Raw genomic sequence first — 22108 nt, 5'->3', positions numbered from 1 at the left:
GGGAGACCCAGGCTCAGCCTTCCAGCTCTGCAGCCAACTCCCAGGCCAGCCCTAGGCCTTTGATCTAGGAAGCCAGAATGCACAGGCCAAAGTGATTCAGAATAACACCCCCTTGCAATATGTACTTAATATAGGCTCTGATTTCCTGAAAGATGCTTTCCAAATGTGCTCTCCAGTAGGTACTTGGAGAACAAGGGCTAAGGTAATTTTCTAAAATCAGAAAATGGAAAAAATCTGTTTTGTGTCACTATAACAGACAATCACCATTCCAGTGTGCTAGCTTTGTCATCCTGGTCTGATATTAGAAGCATGCTTTTCAAGTTGTGTTTTTAACTCTGTGGAAAATGTTAGAAGTAGTAAAGAACTTACAGATAGGTAGTCATTTAAAAATGTCTTTTTTTCGCTACAAACCTGGGGGGAGGCAGTAGCTTTTCTTAAAATATGTTTAATTTGTGAGTTTCTATAACAGAGAGACTTTCAGCAACACTGTAAGATGCCTCATGGGTATTCTCAAGTGTTTTGGTCAAAGTTGATGCTTTTAGTTACACAAGCGTAGCCTGTAAATGTAGTATATAAATGTAATATAGGAAGAAGACCTAGGTTCAACTCGCTGAACACTGGAATGCATTAAGAACTGGAGGAAAAGATGAAGGAATGGAAACGAAATTATATCAGGCAGCTAGTGTATTGAGTAACCGTATATAATTATCTCCCCTCCCACCAATGATAAGGTTGTATATGAGGCTGTATATAAAAGGTTGTATAATTGTGTATAATCACCACCCCCCTTCCGATGATAAAGTCATTCTTCAGAGAAAGAAGTCCAGGAAGACACTGGGAGCATCTATCTGTAGCACTGGCCCCATTTTCTAGGAAAAGAAAGTGAGTCTTGGAGAAGCTCAGTAGGAGGTTCCTGCTAAGGAACATGAGAATAAAAGTCTGAAGCTAGTTTAGCAACCAGGCTGCCTAGGCCTGTTTTATTTTCTTACCTTTAACTCTTGGCTTTCTTGAACAGATTCTTTAAAGGGTTTTTTGAAACCAAATGATGTGAACTGCAATTTTAAGCTTTAAATGTCTTAGCATTTACATCAAATTCAGAGAATTACTTTCAGAAACAGATCAATGGGGAAATCTAGGTTTCTGCTGGGGAGTCAAGCTCTGTAAGCCCCTGGATTCCTAATGATCCATCAGAAAGAAGTGCCTAAGGAGGAGGAGAAACTTCAGTCCAATCAAAATTAAACAGTGAGACCTTGTCTCAAAACAAGCATATAAACAAAGCATCCACTCCTGTGTATCTGTGGGTCCCAGCCTCCACGTGGTCCTATGTGGCATCTTGAGGGCCTGCTGGATCTCTAAAGGCAGGGGAACTGGAGGAAGAAGTGTCTACAGAGCATCCCAGTCCATGGTGAGAGGAGAGAAGTCTACCCTTGATGATTTCAATACAATCCCAGGGAAATGAAAAAGGTATGGCTTCCATCCTTCTCCCCTTCAGGGCTGTTACAAGCAGATAGCCATTCCTCCTCTTCCCATGCCCCCTATGTTCAATGCCATGGGATGCTGAACAGGCTCTTCATCCCTTTTGCCGGGTTGGTGGTGGTCTTGAATATGGGTTTCGAGGATCCACTGGAAAAAGTTTTGCTTTCTAGATTCAAGAATCAAAAAACATCTTGACACTGAAATCATAATTCATGGAAGAATGGAATGTGAGCCTGGTGCCATTGGCTCACACCTATAATCATAGCTGCTGAAAAGGACTGTGCTCTGAGAATGATAGTTTGACAGGCAAACAACTCTGACTCTCACTGCCAGTTAACCAGTGAAAGGCTGTCTTAATTTGCAGAATGCCAGCCTTGAGTAGAGAAGGCTGAGGTACAGCATCTAGGCCCTGAGTTCAAGCCCCAATACCAGAAAAAAATGGAATGTGGGTACCAGTAAAGTAATAATAATAGCAATAATGTTTTGAAAACAAAAGTAGTTTTTTAAATCTAGCCAGCTTTAAGTATCCCATAGGCTGTATTTCTGAGATTTTGAAAGGGAAATCCCAGAGCTAAGAAGTTAAGCAGTATTTAGGAACTCTAGTTAATTAATGTCAGAGCCTACATCCCTTTCAAAATCTCACAATTCTAAGTCCAGGCTCAATTCCACCAACCACAGGGCCTGTGTCAAAGTATGAAATTTGTCCTAGAAAAAAACATTTATATGATTATACTAATCTAGATGGAATTAAACTACACATTGCTGATATATACTTAACTTGTTCTCCACAACACTGCTTTGTCAAAACAGTTACAGGTCTTACACACACACACACACACACACACACACACACACACACACACACACACACACTGTCAAAAGACCATCTGCTATTTGAGAAGACACATCTAGGCTTTATCATTTTAATCATCTTTCTACTTCCAGTTAGCAATGTGCTTCCTTTAATATGACTTTTCTTTTTCTACAAACCACTCTTTTTTCAGAGTTCCTAAGGCTATCACAGCATTTGTCAGTCTTCTCTTTTTCTCTTTAAGGCAGGGAGATTTTCTCTTACTGAAGGCAATACATTTCTGCATTAGTGTCCATTCATTTCCTTGGGAAGAAAAACAATGAGAGCTCATGGCAGTAGTCATGGAGATTTCTTGTCTCCAGAAGAAATCCAATTGCAGAATTTCTTTGTTAATCTCATACTGAACATTTAAGCTTCCTTGTTTGGGTCACAGCAGCCTAGGCAGGGAGGCTAGTGAAACCTATTACAGCATGATTCATAACCCCGGAGTGCATATGAGGGGCTCCAGGGCTGCTGAGGCTTTCATACAGTAGGAGTTCCTGCAGACACAGAGCCAGAGCTGTAACAAACAACCTGCTGGACTTGGCTCCTCAGAATACCATGCACTGAACCAGCTACAACCCACCCCACTACCTGCCTTGCAAATCCATCCTCTGCTGTCTGAGTTGTTGGTGCTCTGATCCTTTGGGAAGTCTGCCAGCCCCTTTCTACATCTCGACTTCTATTCCAGAGGTGTTCACTGCTCAACACTTTTCCTTTTCTCCCTCCCTTTCTGGCACTGATTGCTTTTATTGCACTCTTCTAAGAAACCATCCTCCCACCACTGGCCATTTTGTATCTTCCCTGTGGCTGCCCAAGCAGGTGGATACATAAGTGGGCCTTGAGCAAATCATTGCTGAACAACTGAGAAGTCTGCCATTTGCATATAAGACTCTTCCATTTATGCAGATGTGATCATGTCACTTCCTTAGTTTAATATCTTCATTGGCTCTGCTACATTCATTTGAGGGTTTTTGCATTCCATGGCCTGCTCATCCAGGCTGAATGGCCAGCAGTACTCCTAACAAGGAATGTGTTAAAGGTCATGATGAAGAGTCATGGCTCTGGAGACTGATGGAATATTGCCACATTCTGATTCCCCCACAGAGTTTGACAACCTGAAGGAAGCCATTTATTATCCCAGGACCTGTTTCTTCATCTGTATAATGGGACTGACACTATCAATCAACTCCACAATTGAGTCTCCAAAGGCCCCAAATCATGGTTTTTGTAAAGCCAGGTTCTGTAACTATGGAACATGGAAGGCATATGTGCTACAATCCAAATGAAAGGTTAAAAATCCTATGTCTGTTGTTCCATGTTCCAAGACTTGGCTTCCTATATTGTAAAGTTAGGATAAAATTATATTATCTACCTCATTAGATTTCTCACAGAAAAAAAGAAACTATAGTTTGTAAAACATATCAACTAAATTCTTTGTTCATCTTTGGTCTTTTGGTAACAAGTGGCTTTCCTTACATTTTATAAATAACCAGCCCTTGTAACACCAGATTCCTTTTTACTTATTTCTCTTACTATCTGAATTGCAGCTTATGTAAGCCCAAGGACAAGTCTTTTTCATTGTCATATCACAAGCACTGGACACATCATTGAGTCTCTGGGGTGGGCAACTACCAGCCACTTTGTCAGTATGGATAGCTCTTTGCACATAATGTCAGAAGAAGTCTTAGCTGTTTTGGGAAGATGAGAGGTTATGAAGGAAGAATCCTTTGAGGACATCTCATCTCTCTTTTTGTAACAATCTGAAGCCTAGAGGTTAATGGGTACCAGACTATCTCATTTAACACCCTGTGAATAACAGAGGATGCTTGTTCCAGGAGTGATACTGGATTCCCAAAACAAAATACATGCTTTATCAGTGAATCCAACTGTATCAGGTTTTTCAGTAGTGTTATGCCGATTAATAGCTAACATGTTCCCTAAGAGCAGCACAAAGTCCTGCTTTGTAGCCTATGCTGATCACCTTGGTATAAATGTTCCTACCATTCTACTTTTAGCTACCATTTCAAAGTCATCCTAACAAAAGAAAATGTTTCATAATTAATCCAGCAACCAGCAATGAGCTGGCTCCAGCACAACACTGTATAAATGTCTCACTTCAGCTTGTCCTTCTGCAAAATGGGAATTCCATACTTCAAGCACCCTGTCTCCAAATTAAACATCAAGGAAAGTGGGCCAAGTGGGCCAAAATCATGGAAGCTTGAGTGTGGTAACTGTGCTGTGGCTCTCTCTCATTTTGCAGCTCTCTTCCCATGCAATGCTGTGCCTGTGAACAGGCTGGGATTTGTGCCCTTTCAGCACACTGCCATCCAGGGTTCTGCTCAAGCAGTGCATTTTGTTTTATCCTCCCAAACTGGGTGATGCTTTCTGCAACAGACTGACTCAATTAGCCTTTCATTGTAGAGTCCAATTGTGAGCCAATTGGACTGAGGTTTTTAAGCAAAATGAGTCTGGTGGCATTAGTCTTGCACTGAAGGACAGTAATCTGCCTCAAAATGGGGTTCACTTAATAGTCTGCTGGAGAGACTGAAAAGCAGAAGACAGGTCTCTGAAGACTAGGGAGGGAATGGGGGACTTCCAGGGCCCAGAGCTGATCCAGGCCAGGTTGTATGCAGAGTAAGGAGCCGCAGCTGCCTGGGGTGGCTTTGCAAAGTTAGATCATTAACTTTAATTACCAAGAAAAGTCTTCTGAAATTAATACTCAATCCAAGCCGGATGCCATCAGAGCCTGCTGAGTAAACTCAAGCCACCTTCAAAAATGTCCTTAGAAGAAATAAATCCTTTAACTAGACTATTGAAAATAGGTAGATTTTATATCCTTCAGTAAAAAGAAAAAAGAAAAAAACAAACCCACCAGTAACACACAGACTGATGTTGAGAATTAGGCACATGCTCATGCATTCACTGTTCCTTCATTCATCATTTTTTTGTTGTTGTTGGTGGTGATGGTGGCAGTTGTGGTGCTTGAACTCAAGACCTGGGCACTGTCCTTGAGTTTTTCTATTCCAGGCTAACACTCTACCACTTTGAGCCATAGCTCCCCTTCCAGTTTTCTGCTGGCTAATTGGAGATAAGAGTCTTGTACGCTATCCTTCCTGGGCTGACTTTGAGTCACAATCCTCATATCTCAGACTTCTGAATAGCTAGTAGAACAGGAGTGAACCACCAATGCTCAGTCTTGTCTCATAGGTTCTCACCAAGCCTTTCAGCTTCAGCACATGGCCCTGTATAGGAGATATAATAAAGACCCTCTCTGAGGAGTGCCAGGTTCTGTGCAGAAATAAAATTAAATAAATAGATAGAGAAAGAAAGCAGAGCTCCTGCACCTGCCCTAGAGATCTACCATGATGGATCAGGCAGGTAGTTCTCTAGCTTCAAGAAAACACACACACACACACACACACACACACACACACACACACACAAAAAAAAAACACGTGGAGTTCTATGCAGCTCGTGCAGTGTACTTGAAATCTACCATGTATCGAGCCTTTTAGTGCCCCTTATAGATAAGTTCTAGGGAGAGGATGTGTCATTTGCTTTCTCTGGGTCTTTACAGATTTACTGTCATCCTCATCCCACTCCACCCTTACACCTTGCCATGTCCAGCTCCATGAACCTAGGCTTGTTGGTATTAAAAGTATGTTTAGCAAATGAAATCTCTTGGGTAGGAAGAATTAACAACAGCATTGGAAAGGTCCACAACCAACTTGAGGAAGTGTAAGATAGAAAACTGAAACTTCCAGATGATTTTAATTCTCCCCAGGGCCATTGTGTTCTCTCCTAGAAACAGAGCAGCCCTCTGCTGACATGACTTCAGAGGTGGTCAGCTCTTGTTCGGGATTTCTCCAACAATATCTCTTTATCAGACTGAGAAATAGTCAGCTGGCTTCAGAAAGCATGTCTGTGGTTTCTCATCACTTCTGGGTCTCTACAACTTCAGTACCCCCCTCCCCCTCTCCTGGGTCTTCTGAGCAGATCATGCTGGCCACTGTAGAGATGTCATATTAGAAACTGGGCTATATTCTGGCCGGTGGAATCCTCTGGACACCAGCACAGGTTCACGGTACCCACTGGGAATTTGCACGCATCCCTCTCGCCTCTCACTTCTGTTTCCAAAAGGCCAGCACTAAAGTGCCACCAGGTTGGAAGAAATCACTGCCTCCTGAGCAGAGGAGAGATGCTTTAGAAGTCAGAGACATGCATTCTGCAAACCAGAGGACTTATGGGAGCAGATGAGCTTTAAGATCCTAATTGGATGCCAGGAACATGTTTCTGTATAAAGTAAATATTTTCCCACTGTGGATCTCCAGTGAGTATATCGAAAAGCATCTTTCCTAAAGATGCAAATAAGTCTAGTCAGAAATAAATATTGAAAGGGAACTTCAAAGCCTCAAGATTTCTCCAGTTACAGTCCCTGAAGAATTCTCTGCAAATAAACAGGCACATACAGGTGGATTGGGGCTCTGATGGAGAAAGAGGGGGTAGATATTTGAGAGAGTGTTTGTTAGTTTGTATGTGTGTGTGAGTGTGTAAAGAGGCATGCGAGAAAAGGAATAAAATTTATGATGTCTAGATACTTAGAATCGTTTTCCTCTTAATGTATTTTATATTTGTCATTGAAACAATGTTACACATATTTATGAGATGCAATGTGATGTTTTAATACATATATGTAATGTATAATAATTAAATCAGGTTAACTAGCACATCTATTACTTCTAAAATGAATATTATTTTCTTGTTGAAAATATCCTAAATCCTTCCTACTAGTTGCTTTAAAATAGGCAATTAATTGTTGTTCACCATAGTTACCCCACTGTACATTGGAAGGTATTCTTCCTAGATTACTACACCCGTTTCCATTAAACATCCTGTCTCCAACACCTCACTTCCCAACTCACAAGTTGTGGACAATTTACTCACATTTACCCCTTTTTTCCTATTGCAGATCTCGCCTAGCAGATTTTTTTATCAACTGTCAGCCACAGTCAAGGTCTGTCACCAGCTGTCTAAAGGAGAACTATGCAGATTGCCTCCTTGCCTACTCAGGGCTGATTGGTAAGATTGGGGGCATGGGATAGGAAGAGAGTCAGGTTTACAAATACCTTCACCCTTCACACTTCACCTTGCAACATCCTGATGTGTGCATAAGGGAATATTAATCAGAAGTCACTGTGTTAGCGTTTTAACAATAATCCCTGTAAAAAGAAAATAAAAAAGGAGGAGCAGGAGAAGGAGGAGGGAGAGGAGGAGAGGAAGAAGATGGAAGGAAGGAAGGAAGGAAGGACGGAAGGAAGGAGGGAGGGAGGGATGGAGGGAGGAAAGGAAGGAAGGAAGGAAGGAAGGAAGAAAAGAGGGAAGGAAGGAGAAGAAAAGGAGAATATGAAGAGGAGAAGGAAGAAGAACAAGTGGAGGTGGAAGAAGAAAACAAGCAAGAGTAATGGATCCAGGAGGATGCAGGAAAAGCAAAGGCAGAAAATGGGGATTATTAAGGCACAGAGAGACTGCAAGTGGGATGAAGAGTGAAGCATGTCTGTTGGGGAAACGACCATGCAGAACAAAAACAGGAAAACAAGCATGGCTACTTATGGAAGAAGAAAGCAAGTCAAACCAAGTTAATTGAATTAGGGGACTTAGGAAAGAAGGAACTTGGAAGGCATTCTGTCTGGGGAAATCAAAGAAGCTGTTTCCCAGAAATAACCCTTTGGAAATAAAATTGCTAAGTAGGCAGGGAATAGGGAGTGGGGGGAATATCCTTCTTGTCATTAGCTGCTTTGGTAATCCAACTCCCCATGTGCAAGGGATTATTTAGACTAATGTTTAATAATGGGTTTCCCACCCCCAAAAATATTGTTTCATAACTGAAACAGTATTTTGTCTGTCTTTTGAGACATCAAACACTGGGGAAAAATATGTTGTCAGCATTCAAGAGCACAACACCATTAAACAAGGGACCATTGGGTTATAAGAAAGACTGAGCAAAAGGCAAACGTGATAAATAGGGCTGTCAGAATGAAAGGCATGTGTACCAGGTATGGAGACAGAAGAAGCCTTGGTGTCAATGCCCCATGGAAGTTGGTATGTAGTAAGGAACATGCTGGGAAAGTGAGAGAAATCACAATTGTCAAGAGTGTGATGGCCCAGACAAGGTGTGTGTTCCTGTAAGGTGTTTGTGTTAGGGGCATACACATCACCAGGAAAAACTTCACACCCAGAATTACAGCACAGAATAAGTTTCTTGCCACTAGAGTGTCCTCCCCCATAAGAGACTTCAAGAAAATCAGTAATGGAATTTAATACAAGGCTGTTATTGCTGATTCTTGCACATTTGGTACTCTTGACTTTTTGAAATGACGCTTCTGTTCCCATGGATGATAATTTAATTATACCTTAATCATTGTGGAGTTAGGGACCATTTCTATTGATCTAACGAGTGAGTGCATTTTCCTATGTCAATACTCCAGATTTACTTTCACACTCACCTTCTTCTTAACAATGTTAGTCTTTACTGGCAATTATTTATCCCAATGTGCAATTATAGAAATAACAAAAATGGTCATTCCACAGTCATTGTTAAAAATAAATAAAAGGAAAAATAAAACCAGAGAATCTCTCAGAAGACAAGGTCAAGCTACATGCCCATATGTTGTCACTGTTAGCCTTTAAGCCTGTGTCTTTCCAGGAGTGTGTGATCATTAACTCTTCCATGAGTGGCCAAGGCAAGGCACAGCCAACACTTCTGTGTGGTTGTTCTATGCTTGGCCTTGCTTACGTGTCTAAGGACAATGAACTAGAGGGGATGAGTGGTGGAAACAATGTGTTCTGAAACCAAAATGTATTTCTCTCTTGGGTCTGGATATTTCCTTCAGTATTGATTTCTCAATCATTGGAGCCTACCATCTTACTTTTTTGCACAAATCTTGTTAATAATTCTATAAGTCTCGGATCCATCCTGGTGCCAGGGATAAAATAGATTTATCATTCCTACACAACATTTGAGATGCCTGTTTCTTCCCCAACTGAGTGAAAGCTCCTTCTACATGGCAGATAAGAATTTTCATACCAGTTTAAAATAGGATATTATTCAGTCAGTGCCAAACAGTCAGGAATGGAGGATGAAGATAACATGGCTGTGACTCAGAGGAGCTTAAAAGAAAATCTTCTTTCTGGCTGTGAACCAAACACGCCCTATGGATGATGGATCACCTAACTGCTTAGTCCCACAAGAATATTTAATAGCGAAAAGCTCCTGGACATCAGTAGACAATGTTTGGTAGGAGCCATCCCAGAGAAGACATTGCAGTTGTATAAGTATAACTCAGTACTCAGTATAAAACAGTATAAAACTGAACTCAGAACTCAGTATAAAAATCAGGAATGTCACACAATATAAGCAGAAGGGATCACATGCCATCTCTCAGAGGAGATGATTTAGGAGCTCTTAGCTCAGAGAATTCCTATCATTTATGTCCAGTTCTTTGAAAATGTGAAGGACTTTAAATCAGTTGGGAATGTGGTGATCAGATATTAACACATAGGATACAGGCTGTGTAGTGGGGGGGGTGGGTGGGGGGGATATTTTGGAAACCTTGAAACTTCCTTGTGTTTCTTTTGAAGAAGTCATTTGCTTCAGAGAAGAATGGATTTCAATCACTAAAATTATCTTTTTGAAATATGTAGACCCATTGCTATCTATTTATTAAGATGGATGATATTTTCAAGTTAATGCAAGAGATTTGGCGACTCATGCATTCTTAGTTAATTCGCTTCTACTCCATAACATCCATAGTATTTAGGCAGGAAGAAAATACCCTAAATGAAGCTCAAGGAATTTTGTTATCATTTTTTAAAGTAAATGTGTAAGTTATTTTCTGTGTTCAAGATCAATTGCCAAGAAAAGGGACCGCTTAACAAAATTTCTCACACAGCAAGCCCAGGGTTTATAGTTATCCACAAAGAATATAGTTTATATTCTTTGAGGGGAACATTTGTTCCTTTTTATGCTATGGTGAAGTCCCCATCATTACATAAGAATGAAATGCCTTGTTTTCTCCTTCCAGGCACAGTGATGACTCCCAACTACATAGACTCCAGCAGCCTCAGCGTGGCCCCGTGGTGTGACTGCAGGAACAGTGGGAACGAGCTGGAAGAGTGCTTGAAATTTCTGAATTTCTTCAAGGACAATACATGTCTCAGTGAGTTTTTGTAAGAATAAATAACTAAACAAGAAGTATACAGACTCAAACATGTTTTCCTCCCTGAGTGGAAGCAGGTATATCTTTGATTCATGTCTCTTGCCTCTCTCCATCTTCCTGTACATCTTTCTGTCCATCCTTCTCTCTTTCTCCTTATCTCTCTTGGTTTCTGTCTCTCTTTTTCCAGTCGCTGATGGTGACTCCAGCTGCTTTAGGATATAGTAATGCAGCAGAGACTGGAACAATTGATGAACTGGTGTTGCTAAGACTGAATCCAAAAGCCTGGGAGAAGGAGAAATTCAAATTCTGGAGGGTACATTAATTTTGATCTTGGTAGCCCATGGAAATTACATTCCCGAGCTTCTAAAATCCTGCGCAGAATACAGTGTGAGAAGCTCAGGCAAATTAGCTGGGGCACAGACTGCAAGGACTCTCTGGGAGAAATTAGAATGTGAACATCAATATTCCCTTGTATGTTCATTGTGAGCTGAGAGCATAAGCAACAAATCTTGAGTGGGGGAAGCTGATGATGCAACCAGGAGGCTGAGGATATGGGTTATCTCAGGAGATGAGATAAGCGCTCTGGGATGGCTTGTTGGGGAGCGGGGTCTTACTTGAAATATAGCTGGTTATTGCTGCAGTGTCCTTTAGGCAATTTGGAAACACATTTGCTAAGGAGATGGAGCTAGAGAGAAATGTAGAGATGTGAACAGTGGACATCCATCAGACAAACTCCAAAAGCAGGATACCAGGGCTCTGTCACAGGCAAACCCACTATGGGCATTCTCTAGTTGGGACACTAGGAAATATCACTCACTCACATGGAAGCCACTGAGTAGGTGTTCAAACTCACTCTGCAGTGATAATGCGGGATCTCATTTGTCCTGTGCACCGGAACAGTATGAGACAGATTTCATCATAACTGTCCTGCAGCTGAATAAAAACTGTATTCACATAAACCATAGGTGGCAGAACTGGCATGCAAAGCCATGGATTGGGTTCCTTGTGCAGCTCTCCTGTCTCCCCAAGGCCTTATTCATGCCTGATAGTGAAATACCTATTGGCGCCAAGCTCTCATGACTCACAGCTGTAACCTCAGCTACACAGGAGGCTGATATCTGAGAGTCATGGTTCAAAACCATCCTAGGCAGAAAAGTCTGTCAACTCTTATCTGCAATTAACCAGCAAACGCCAGAAGTAGAACTTGTAGTTCAAGTAGTAAAGAGCCAATCTTGAGTGAAAAATGATAAGGGACATTGCTCTGACCCTGATTTTAAGCCTTAGTGCATATAAACACATATGTGCACATACACTTACATGTCCACTGGGATCAGGTTTGAGTTCTAGGTGATAGGTACTATTTTCTTGGAATAAAGATTCAGCTATCCACCTCTGCAAGCCTTGTCCTCTCAAATGTAACTATTCCTCCATTACATTCTGCAGTACGTTGACTGGTTTTTTGGAAACAATAGCTCACCATTTGCCATGTACACAAAAAACAGCTTTTGAGTATTACTCTAAAACCTCTTCATCACTTCTTTGGTTGCTAAGAAAAGCCCAAGTCCTCAGGTGCTTCAAATAATGTAGCTGAAATCCCCTGTTTTGATCCTCTTAAAAATAACACAAGCTTTTAGATTCTTAAGTGAAATTCAAATCCAGAAAATTAGTCTGAGGATGGAGGCGTTTGCTAAGACATTGAACATGTCAAAGTATGGCACCTGGGACTTCATCTTTCCTCATGATGGAATGGATGTTTAAGAAGATAAAGCAATAACAATACAGTCAGCAGGAGAAAATACACTGTCTGCACAACACTTTTTCCCCTACAGAGAAATTAAAGATGTCCCTGCTTAACATTTTGGAATAGGGACGAGTAGTCTGGTTTCTTATTGCTAATTACTTTTCAATAAAAATAAATGCATTTGGTCGATAAGAAGGGCCAAAGTCAGCCAGGATTTTTTTTGTTATTTTATGAGTCCTCAGATTGGATAGGACACAGAGCACTGAAAACACTGGGCTGCAAATTCGGTCTCATGTAAAGGCCCTAACCTAAGAGGAATTGTACCTTTAATCCACACAGAGAAACTCAGTTTTAGTTTCCAATTAAGCCATACCTTTCAAATTGGTTTACCATGAACACAAATATAACCCATTATTTATTTCTAGTTGGGGCTGGTAAGTTGTGTTTTTTTGAGCCAAGTATGTGGCAGATAGATGTAGGAAGAAGAGAGAAGGGTGAGATCTGATGGAAGTGAGGTCCTAGTTGCATCACTTTATACAGAGGCCATCTCCTCTGAGGGGACTTTCTCCCACTTTACCCATCAACTTCCTTCCCTTTATTCCACCTCACCTATCAACTTCCTCTTCACACCCCAGTGATCTCTGGTTCCTCTTGCTTCATTTTTTTCCAGACATTTCTCACTCTCTGTCTATTATAGATTTTGCCTATCTGCATACCCAGACTGAAGTTCTGGTTGGGGAGGGACTGTTGTCTTTTGTTGCCACTGTTTACAGTTATGTAACTACCACATGTAGCAGTGCCTGATGATTAATTTCTGTTAATGTTTGAATGAACAAAAGCCTGAGCAACTGAACTCACTGGGACAAGGTAAACACCTAGGAAAAGCATGGTAGACTGGTCTGGAACTCAGTATATAGCTCAGGCTGGCCTCAAATTAGTGATTCTCCCACCTCTGCTTCCCCCCAAAAGTAAAGTTGTTGAAAATGAGTTTGCAATTTGCTAAACTAAAAGAATAGCAATGTTAGATAAAAGTATTTCTTCTTGGGGCAAGATTAGGCCTAAAATATTTTGTATACGGGGGAAAACATGCCTACTAAGAGTCATGTATTACCAGTTTGCACATTCATACCCCAAATGAAGGAGTTTGATTTCTTATACAATGAGTATGAAATAAAAAATTCCTAAATCCTTGCCAAATCCCTGAAGACCTGATTAAAAACTGTTTTTTATTCCTTTTTGAGGAGAGAAAAACACAACAATTTAGTTCTGCCACAAAAAAATCTAATCCCATGAAATTGTAATAAGCTTTTAAAGTTTTACATTTTAAACTTTTCATTTAAATAGACTGCTTCTATTTAATTATGCAGATTTTGTCTGGAAGACTTGGGAGCAGAAAAGGAAAAAGAAATGTTTACTTAAATATTCTCTAGCTATTGATGAGGTTTGAGGTAGGTTTTTCTTTGAAAGAGACTGGCTGCATTTTTTCCTGCCTCAGTCTTGTGATGAGCAATATAGTGAAAAGAAAGGGACATTCACCAATTTACTTTTAGTATAGAATTTTGACAAATTTTTCTATAAGCTCACATAACAAGTCTGAGTTTATAAAGTGTTGACCAAGGGGCAGTGCAGAGCAAGGGCCTTGCTCAAAACATGTGACATAAATAGAAACAAAATAAATATTTATTGGAGGATATCCAAGTGTCCATCTCAGGAATTAATGATTGAATTTTATTTTATTTTATTTTCGCCAGTCCTTGGGTTTGAACACTGGGCCTAAGTGCTGTCCCTGAGCTTCTTGGCTAGCACTCTACCATTTGAGCCACAGAACTACTTCTGGCTCTTTGTGTGATTAATTACGGAAAGGAGTCTCATGGATTTTCCCACCTGGGCTGCCTTTGAACCTCGATCCTCAGATCTCAGCTTCCTGAATAGCTAGGATTACAGCTGTGAGACACTGGTTCCCAACTAGATGGAACTGATTTTTGAGCACCAAACCCAAAGCTTGGTTAGCACAAGCAGAGTGTCCAGATGAATAGGTTTTATGCAGCAAAGTCCAATGCTCTAATTAGATTGTCTACTGTGCCTCTCTGAGTACGTGAATGTATACTGCCTGTTACATTTGCTCCTTGACTTTGAAATTGGATTCTCTCTGGTTTTACTGCAGAAAATGCAATTCAAGCCTTTGGCAATGGCTCTGATATGACGGTGTGGCGGCCAGCCTTCCTGGTACAGACCACCACTGCCACCACCACCACAGTCTTTCAAGTCAAGAACAAGCCCCAGGCACCTGCAGGGACTGAGAATGAAATCCCCACACGTGTGTTATCACCTTGTGCAAATTTGCAGGTGAGAACTGGGGTCTAGATTTTCTGTTGCAGCTCACTGTTAAAGGGGACTCAAGGATTTCTTTAATGAAATGCGCTCCGAGATAATGAAATGTTATTGGGACTTGAATATGGAAGCTGCATTTTAAACATAATAAATGTAGAGTGTGACATGTCATAGACTGGAGAGACAAATGGACAAAGCACTGACCCTGCATTTACTAAGGATGGAGCTTTGGTCAAGGGATCCTACATCCAGGTCTATAAGGTGAGAGTTCTAGGAAAGTGGACCCCTACAGGTCCTTGTTTGTGAGATAGAGTTGGGTTGACTGTTCATGTGTGTTGCTGATTCCAGGTTCTCTACAAAGCAGTAGCTTCTTGAAAAGGAAAGAGTTGTCAGTTTGTCACCATCACAGTTACTACCACATCACCTGGAAAGTTTGACTGTCTCTGGTGTAAAGCAGAGTCAGCCGTGGCTGGGTCTTCTGTGGAGTCTCGGAGGAGTTGGTTCTTCAGGAAGCAAAAGTAAATGTATCCAGCAGCCAGAGACAAGATGCTATGTGCTGCTCTACAAAATCTCACATATGAACGCAACCTAGAAATTTCTTTGGGGTTCATTAAGATCTGCAAGGGCAGAACTATGATGGGTGCATTATTTTTTACCTTTAGTTAAAAGCAAAATGTTTGTTTAATCTGCCTTGTATTGATTTTTTCATAGTAGTGAATGCTCAACTATTTGGTCAGACATAATTGGTATGCTCACAGAGGATTCTCACTGACTTTACCTGTGTAGATATTATTGTTTTGGGGGAGAGTGCTGTTACTATGGCATAGCCTCGTTGTTTCCATGGCTCATACTGTATTTACGGCCCAGTGGTGACCACGTAGACACTTCTGTCTCCTTCCATGGTAGGGAAAAGGATGTTTCCATCACCTGTGTGTCCAGCCCTGTGCTTTGACCTCACACTTATGCAAGGACTGTGTTCTCCCTTTCGCCCTACTGGCTAATGATCAGGCTCCTGGAATTCTTACCAGAAGCCCTCTTTTCCATATGCCATCTTGATCTACAACTCACGTTATTCCGCAGAAAGCAAAAGGAGGGTTTCCCTACTTCTGATTTCCTTGTTATTATCTCAGTCCACGTGACTCCCTTTTTCTTATTGTCTCATATGTCCTTCATCTACTTTTTTGTCTTTGCCCTCAGTCCTCCCACATCTCCATCCCAATACACAGTTCCAGAGACACTCACTCACACAAAACACTAAGGAGAAAGAAGAGAGGAAACCACATTACTCAGATGCAACCTGATGTTCTTCAGGAGCCTTTCAGGAGCCTTCACCATCTCCAAAGGACCCTGAAGAGAAGGTCTGAGGTAGAGAGTAGCTTAAGGAATGATCATGTGTTATCTATGTGCCCTAGCCTGAAGCAGGGCCCTGAGTTTCCAAAAAGGAAAGTGACTCAGACATGGTGGAAGTAGACATACGGTCAGACAGGGACTTTAATTCATCTCTGGTTGGGGTTCTAACCCTACTTCACCTTCCTGGGGTTTTGATCATTCCTCTTAGGTCAGTTCTCTGTGACCTCTTTAGATGGTAAAAACAATGAACAGATGATGGATAAAGCCTTGTAATTACAAGGTAATGATGGGCCAGATGTGGTCTCTGACCAGTAAGAAAGGTGATATCTACCCAGTACAACCAGTGTCTTTATGGACACATCCATATACATACAAGGTGGCAGGTGAGGCTCCCTTCAACTTGTTTATTAAATCCCTACTTGCTGGCTTTTGGAAGTAGCTAGAGATGAGACTTGAGAACTACAGCACAGCTTTACTCATCTGCAAACTCAAACTATAGTTGGCAAGATGTAACTTTCCCATAGTTCTGAATAATCACGCAATGGTTCACAGGTGACATCTCTGATTAGTCATCATTGAAAACAATACATTACAAGTTTCTGCCTGTGAGTGGACAGGAATCTGCCAATCACAGGATGTGTTCCCTGCCTCTCAGCTCATGTCACCTTCATCACAGATATCCTAACTTGGGCTCCTGTGGTACAGGGTTTGCCTTGGCCTACAACCAGTCCATTGCTTCCAACATGACTCTGTCCCGCCATCCTACCCTGCCAGGAAGATTCTGTACCACTGCATGGTTGTTCTAGGGATACTGGAGAACACAAGTGCTCTATTCCCCAAGAAACCAAGGTTTTCATCAGCTCTTGTTCGTGATAGGAGCTCTCAGCAGAGCTGCATGGAGGGATGAGACTGGCCAGGAATAATGGTGGCCACACATCTGCTCTCTCTGATGTACTTTGAAGCTAACTGAATAACATGTGGCTCCTTGGAAGATTCCAGACTTTGACAGGTCCTTCCTTGACTCCTAAGGCTTCTACCTGTTTAAGTCTATATTTGTCCTGAGCCTAGCAGCCATTCCTTAATCAGATCTTGCTCTTATTTTCATCACTGTGGTGGCTTGTGCAACGAGGCTTATCTCTTAGACTCTCAGCTTCCCCATGCACAAAGTGTGAGTATAGCCTAGCTGTTAAGAGCAGGCTCAAATGGGGCAGAGTGAGCTCTCCAAAATGACATTTTTAAACATCCCCTGTGTTGCCCCGCCTGTTATGATTTTCCATATCGTCTCTATGCAATGCTGGATAGTGTGGTGCTGGGCCTTGTTTAGGAGCAGGAGCTGAGGTGTGCTGGGTCGCACTGGCAGCAGTGAGCATTGGCAGGTGAACAGTGTATCTGAATCTTTGAAACATTGCCTTCTCTTCCTTCATAGTAGCCACATGAATCAGGTGTGGCAGACATTCTTCCCTTTTACAATTGAGGAAACTGAGCCAGAAAGAGGTTACTGACTTAATAGAATCACAAATCATCCAATACATCCTTGAGAGCCTGGTCCCATGGCAAATGCACTTTGGCTTTGTTTTATAACCTTTGGGCAACTAAGGTTCACTCTTTCTGTTAGCAGTGGAGGGCAAGGAGGAAATAAAGAATAAAGAAGGAGGAAGGAAGCAACTAGATTTGAGAGAACGTACTGCTATAATTCTTCCCAGTGGTCATGGATATAAGTGAGAAGGACAAATACAAAATTCACACTTTACTCTGAGCTTCAGTCCCCAGATCTAGAAGACAGTATGGGAGGAAGACTGAAAGTTTACCAGTAGAACTTTTTGCAGCTTGATGCCCTTTTAAGGTGACCTGAATGAAGAATGGTCTAAAGGGTCATTTGAGGCCACAGGACAGGAGCTGACAGTGCAATGAAGGGCCTCCACCCTGTGAACCTGGTCTCTGTCTGATTTAGGACTTTGGCTTGACTCGGGGCTCCCAGTAGGCTCATTCTGACTCCAGATGAATTACTATTTGCTGGGGTCCCAGAAATATCTTAGGATGATGTTTGTCCCCACCACCTAGAATAGGATAACTAAATCAACCTGGAATCCATGGGAAACAGAGCTGGACAGTCAAGGTCTTTGGCAACCTTAAAGTTCACTTCCCATGAGAAGTTCCCTCTTGTAAATATTTTTTAAGTATTCTATAATAGGAGAAACCTCTGGGGGCTGAAGTCTCTTGTCTTCACATTTGGTTAGATCCCCACCCCCTTCCCCCATTGGAAGGGAAGAAATAGAAGAAACAATTTCAAAGCTACTTGGAAGTTGTATTACCAGCAAATCCTTGGCAGATCTGCTTAGGGAATGGATGGTTTCTGGTCTCTAGTCATCATGGGGTTCATCGTGACTCCTGTGAAACTCTGCTTTAAAATAAGGAAGTTGATTGATTAGCATAAAATGTCATGGAAATGTCCAAGTGCTACCCTCCCCTCAGGTGATAAAATGCAGGGTTTGAGTATCCAACCAGGGTCCTATGTCAGAAATAATTGGCTATCATATTGGTAACAAGTGTGATGCAGGCTGTGCTATTGTTGGCATATACCTTTGACATGTACAAGGCAGTCACACACACACACACACACACACACACACACACACACACACACACACCAAAAAAACCCTAATAATTCTACCAATTACTTCATCATCTGTACATTTGAGTGGCCTGGTAACTGGAAAAGCCCAAGATACTGAAATCAAATGCACTGTACTTGTCACTTGTTTAAAGTAAATATGTTTGGAGATGTAAATAAGTGTTGAGAAAGTTTCTATTTTGCATGCCTGGACAGTGTTTCACTTGGGTGACTTAAGATAATGTCCTCTTAATGTGTTATTTGAGGACCTCTGAGTTCCATATTGAGTGCGGACATTCATATGTCCCAGGGTGTCTGGCTCCAGAACTCAGAAGAATGCTGAAATCCATAGATTTCAAGTTTATTATATAAAATGGCAGAGTATTTGCATAGGAGCCATGCATATCTTCCTGTATTCTTTAAATCATGTGTAAATGACCTAAAATACCAAAAGATGTGTAAATGTTCTATAGATAGTTATTATACTGGATTGTTCAGGGAACACTGATAAGAAAGAATCTGTCCATGTTCACTACAGACAGGTTTTTGTACATATTATCCATCCAAAATGGATTGAATCCTCAGATCTGAGAGTTCCAGAAAGCTAACTGTAGGGTGAACTGGAATTACAAGCTGGGCCCTGGAGTCTTGGGAATAAGCTTAGAAGTCCTGAGACAATTTAAAGGCCTACACCCCTTTTCCCTTGAAAGTTATGTACAGGTCACACAGGGCATTCATGCAGGACCAGGGCTAGTAGGATTGCAAGGGGCACTTGACAGAAGCTCTAGTGAACTGTTCAAGCCAGGGTTAGGGTGTGTGTAGGTGTGATATACTGTGTGTGTGTGTCCAAATAAAATACACATTTGGGTGAGACATGGAGGACAGCAGGTGAGAATCCCACATTTAGATTTTCTTTCTTCCTTATGGGACTTTGGAAGCAGCATCCTAGAATGGGACCCGCAGAGCTGCCCGCTCAGTTGTAACAGAGATGTGCACAAGGTCCACATGGACAGCCCGCATAGGAATGCTTTCTTCCCACATGAGCAATGGTGATTAACTCTCCTGTCTCCACCCAAGGCAGACCCATCATTGTCTCCAGTGGTCAGACCACAGGAGCTCTGAGGATTTTGTAGCAGGGACACCATGGTCTTTCTGTGGGCCTGGGAGGGGTGGGTGCAGAGAACCTGAAGCATTCACCAGAGGTGACCCTAGGTCCACACCTCCTGATCTCCTAACAAAACCCCAACTCCTTTCCTTCTCATAGCAGAACAGAGTTCAGCCTATACTTTCGGCATGGCCCTTGTGGATGCCAGAGTTTCCAGGTGGACAAGAGGAGTGGAGGGAAGTCATGGTCCCAGCCACAGTACTTCATAGCACCCAAATATATAATGTCCATTTATTCCACATAGGACTGACCACTGCAGAGATGATTTTAAAATTCTTCTTGGGAGCCCAATCACCAGAGTCTAAAGGTAGCAAGAAGATGATTACCCAACCCTGCTAAATATGCAGGACTCTGTAGGTGGGTGACCAAGGGAAAATTCTAACTGTTGCCTTTTCACAGGAAAGTTGCCAGTGGTTGTTCTGTAAATCATTTGTTCCAGCAGACTGACCCCATTATGTCATTTAATCCTGGAAATACAAGAGGCAAACTTAAATCTTTGAGCATGAAACACTTAATCAGTATTCTAAATGTTTTTCTTGCAGTTTATGCTTGCAAAGCAATAGGGTGCTTTGTCATCCTGTTAATCTTCCATTGGAGAAGAGGCTCTTGTGTGAGGGAGGCCAGGGTGTGGGGGTGCAGGGTGGGGGGGAGGGTTGCACTAGTGCCTGATGGAACAACATCCTTGGGGCAGTGAGTGGGAGGAGTTTATTTCTATCCCTGAGGTGCTTGCTCTACATCTTCTAGAAAGGTAGAAGTTGCCTTGTTTTTAACCTGTGTGGACAGCGTAGGAGTTTGTTTGCTAGGAAGAGACAGAACTATGGACTTAGTTGGGCCTGACTGAGAATCCTGGATCAACCCATCATCCTGTAATTTGGACCATTATTTTAATCTCTTCTGTGCTCTAAACCACTCACATTTTGATTTCCTACGTGGATTAAAGAAGAAGACAAGTAAACAAAGGCCAACCCTTGGCCCTTGGACAGCGGCTACAGTCTTGTCTTACACAGATGCCACTACAAAGGAGGAGCTGTCCCCACGACAACAGAGGATGGAAGACAGAGGAAGCTCTCTTAGTTTGATTTTCTTAATTTTAAAGAAGGCTATGAATCGAGTGTTAGCTTGCTAGCTGTTAGATGTCATTGTAGGAAGTCCTGTAGGAGGGGAATGGTTGTGGACTTTTTGGACTCCAGGACTGGAAGGAAGGAAAACCAAAGGTAGTAAAGAAAGGGCCAGGTTCTGAGGGATTATAACTGCTTCGAATTCCATCTCTGTGTGCCCAGAAGACGTCTCTTGGGAGCGTCTTACTGACACTCTGCTTTTTGGAGCTGCAACACAAGTCTAATGCCATCTAGCTTGGGCCCCAGTAGGCTGTCTGTCAGGGATCTTGCTGCATCTCAAGGCAGTGCTGCCATTAGAAGCAGAAGACACAATTGTTAATGAGAAATGCTCTTATTGAAGAAAAGACAGTGTTTTGGAAGCAGTTCTGCCTCTTAGGTGTAAAGCCCAAGTCTTTCTTGTCTTCCTACAACCAACATTCCATTGATACTAGTATGTACTTGATAATCACTTTTAAAATCCTACTTATAAAAACTCATCTGAAGCTGTGAACAACATAGACGTCATTGGCTCCATGTGCTCATGTTCCATAAAAGTCAAGCTCATGCCCTTAATCCTAGCTACTCAGGAGGTGAGATCTGAGGATCACATTTCAAAGCCAGTCCAGGCAAGAAAGTTCCTGAGAATCTTATCTCCAATAAACTATTTAGAAAATGCTGGAAGTGCTCAAGTGGTAGAGCACTAACCTTGAGCAAAAAGAGGCACAGTAATAGAGCCCAGACCCTGAGTTCAAGCCCTAGTACCAACAGGAAAATAAATATAAAATAAAATTAACAATAAAATGTATTTGTATGCTATCTAAAATCAAGTAGTTCTCAAGTCCCAGTTTGAGGCATACTGTGAACAACCTAATCCTAAAAGAGGTCCCAGAACAATTTGCCTTACTAACTTTTATCACTTCTGCCTTTTATGGTTTTGAATGAATAAAGTAATGTGAATACTGCATTTCCTCTGAGTAAGATTATAATAACCCTTGGAGTTCAATCCTCTTATTTTTTTGCATTTTTTTAAGACTGGAGACCCAAGAAATGATATTTGATTCAGACAGGAGAAAGCAAAATAACATTTCTTGTCCATATGCTTTAAATACCTGTACTGTAGTACCTAAATCAGAGAGCACTTTAAACATTTTGTTTCTGGTTAACATTATACATCACTATAGATGAAATCAGTCCTTAAATTCTTGTTGAACATTTGGAAGATTAAACTGTCAGACTGGTTCATAAACTAGCATAAAGAACAGTAATGA

The 22108-nt window shown here is 41.7% G+C and overlaps 1 protein-coding gene across 1 annotated transcript in view; it reads left to right on the top strand.

The window, feature by feature from the left end:
- LOC125366720 (GDNF family receptor alpha-1-like) overlaps nucleotides 1–22108 on the top strand; it is an 87421-nt gene that overhangs the window by 46770 nt on the left and 18543 nt on the right. The window contains exons 5-7 of the mRNA XM_048367411.1: nucleotides 7299–7408; nucleotides 10411–10545; nucleotides 14451–14632. Coding sequence (XP_048223368.1) covers nucleotides 7299–7408; nucleotides 10411–10545; nucleotides 14451–14632 — 427 coding nt within the window. The remainder of the gene's footprint in view (nucleotides 1–7298; nucleotides 7409–10410; nucleotides 10546–14450; nucleotides 14633–22108) is intronic.

Source organism: Perognathus longimembris, chromosome 18, assembly GCF_023159225.1.
Source record: "Perognathus longimembris pacificus isolate PPM17 chromosome 18, ASM2315922v1, whole genome shotgun sequence".
NCBI lineage: Eukaryota > Metazoa > Chordata > Mammalia > Rodentia > Heteromyidae > Perognathus > Perognathus longimembris.
Note: the sequence above shows the minus strand (reverse complement) of the source record. Positions and strands in the feature narration are given on the sequence as shown.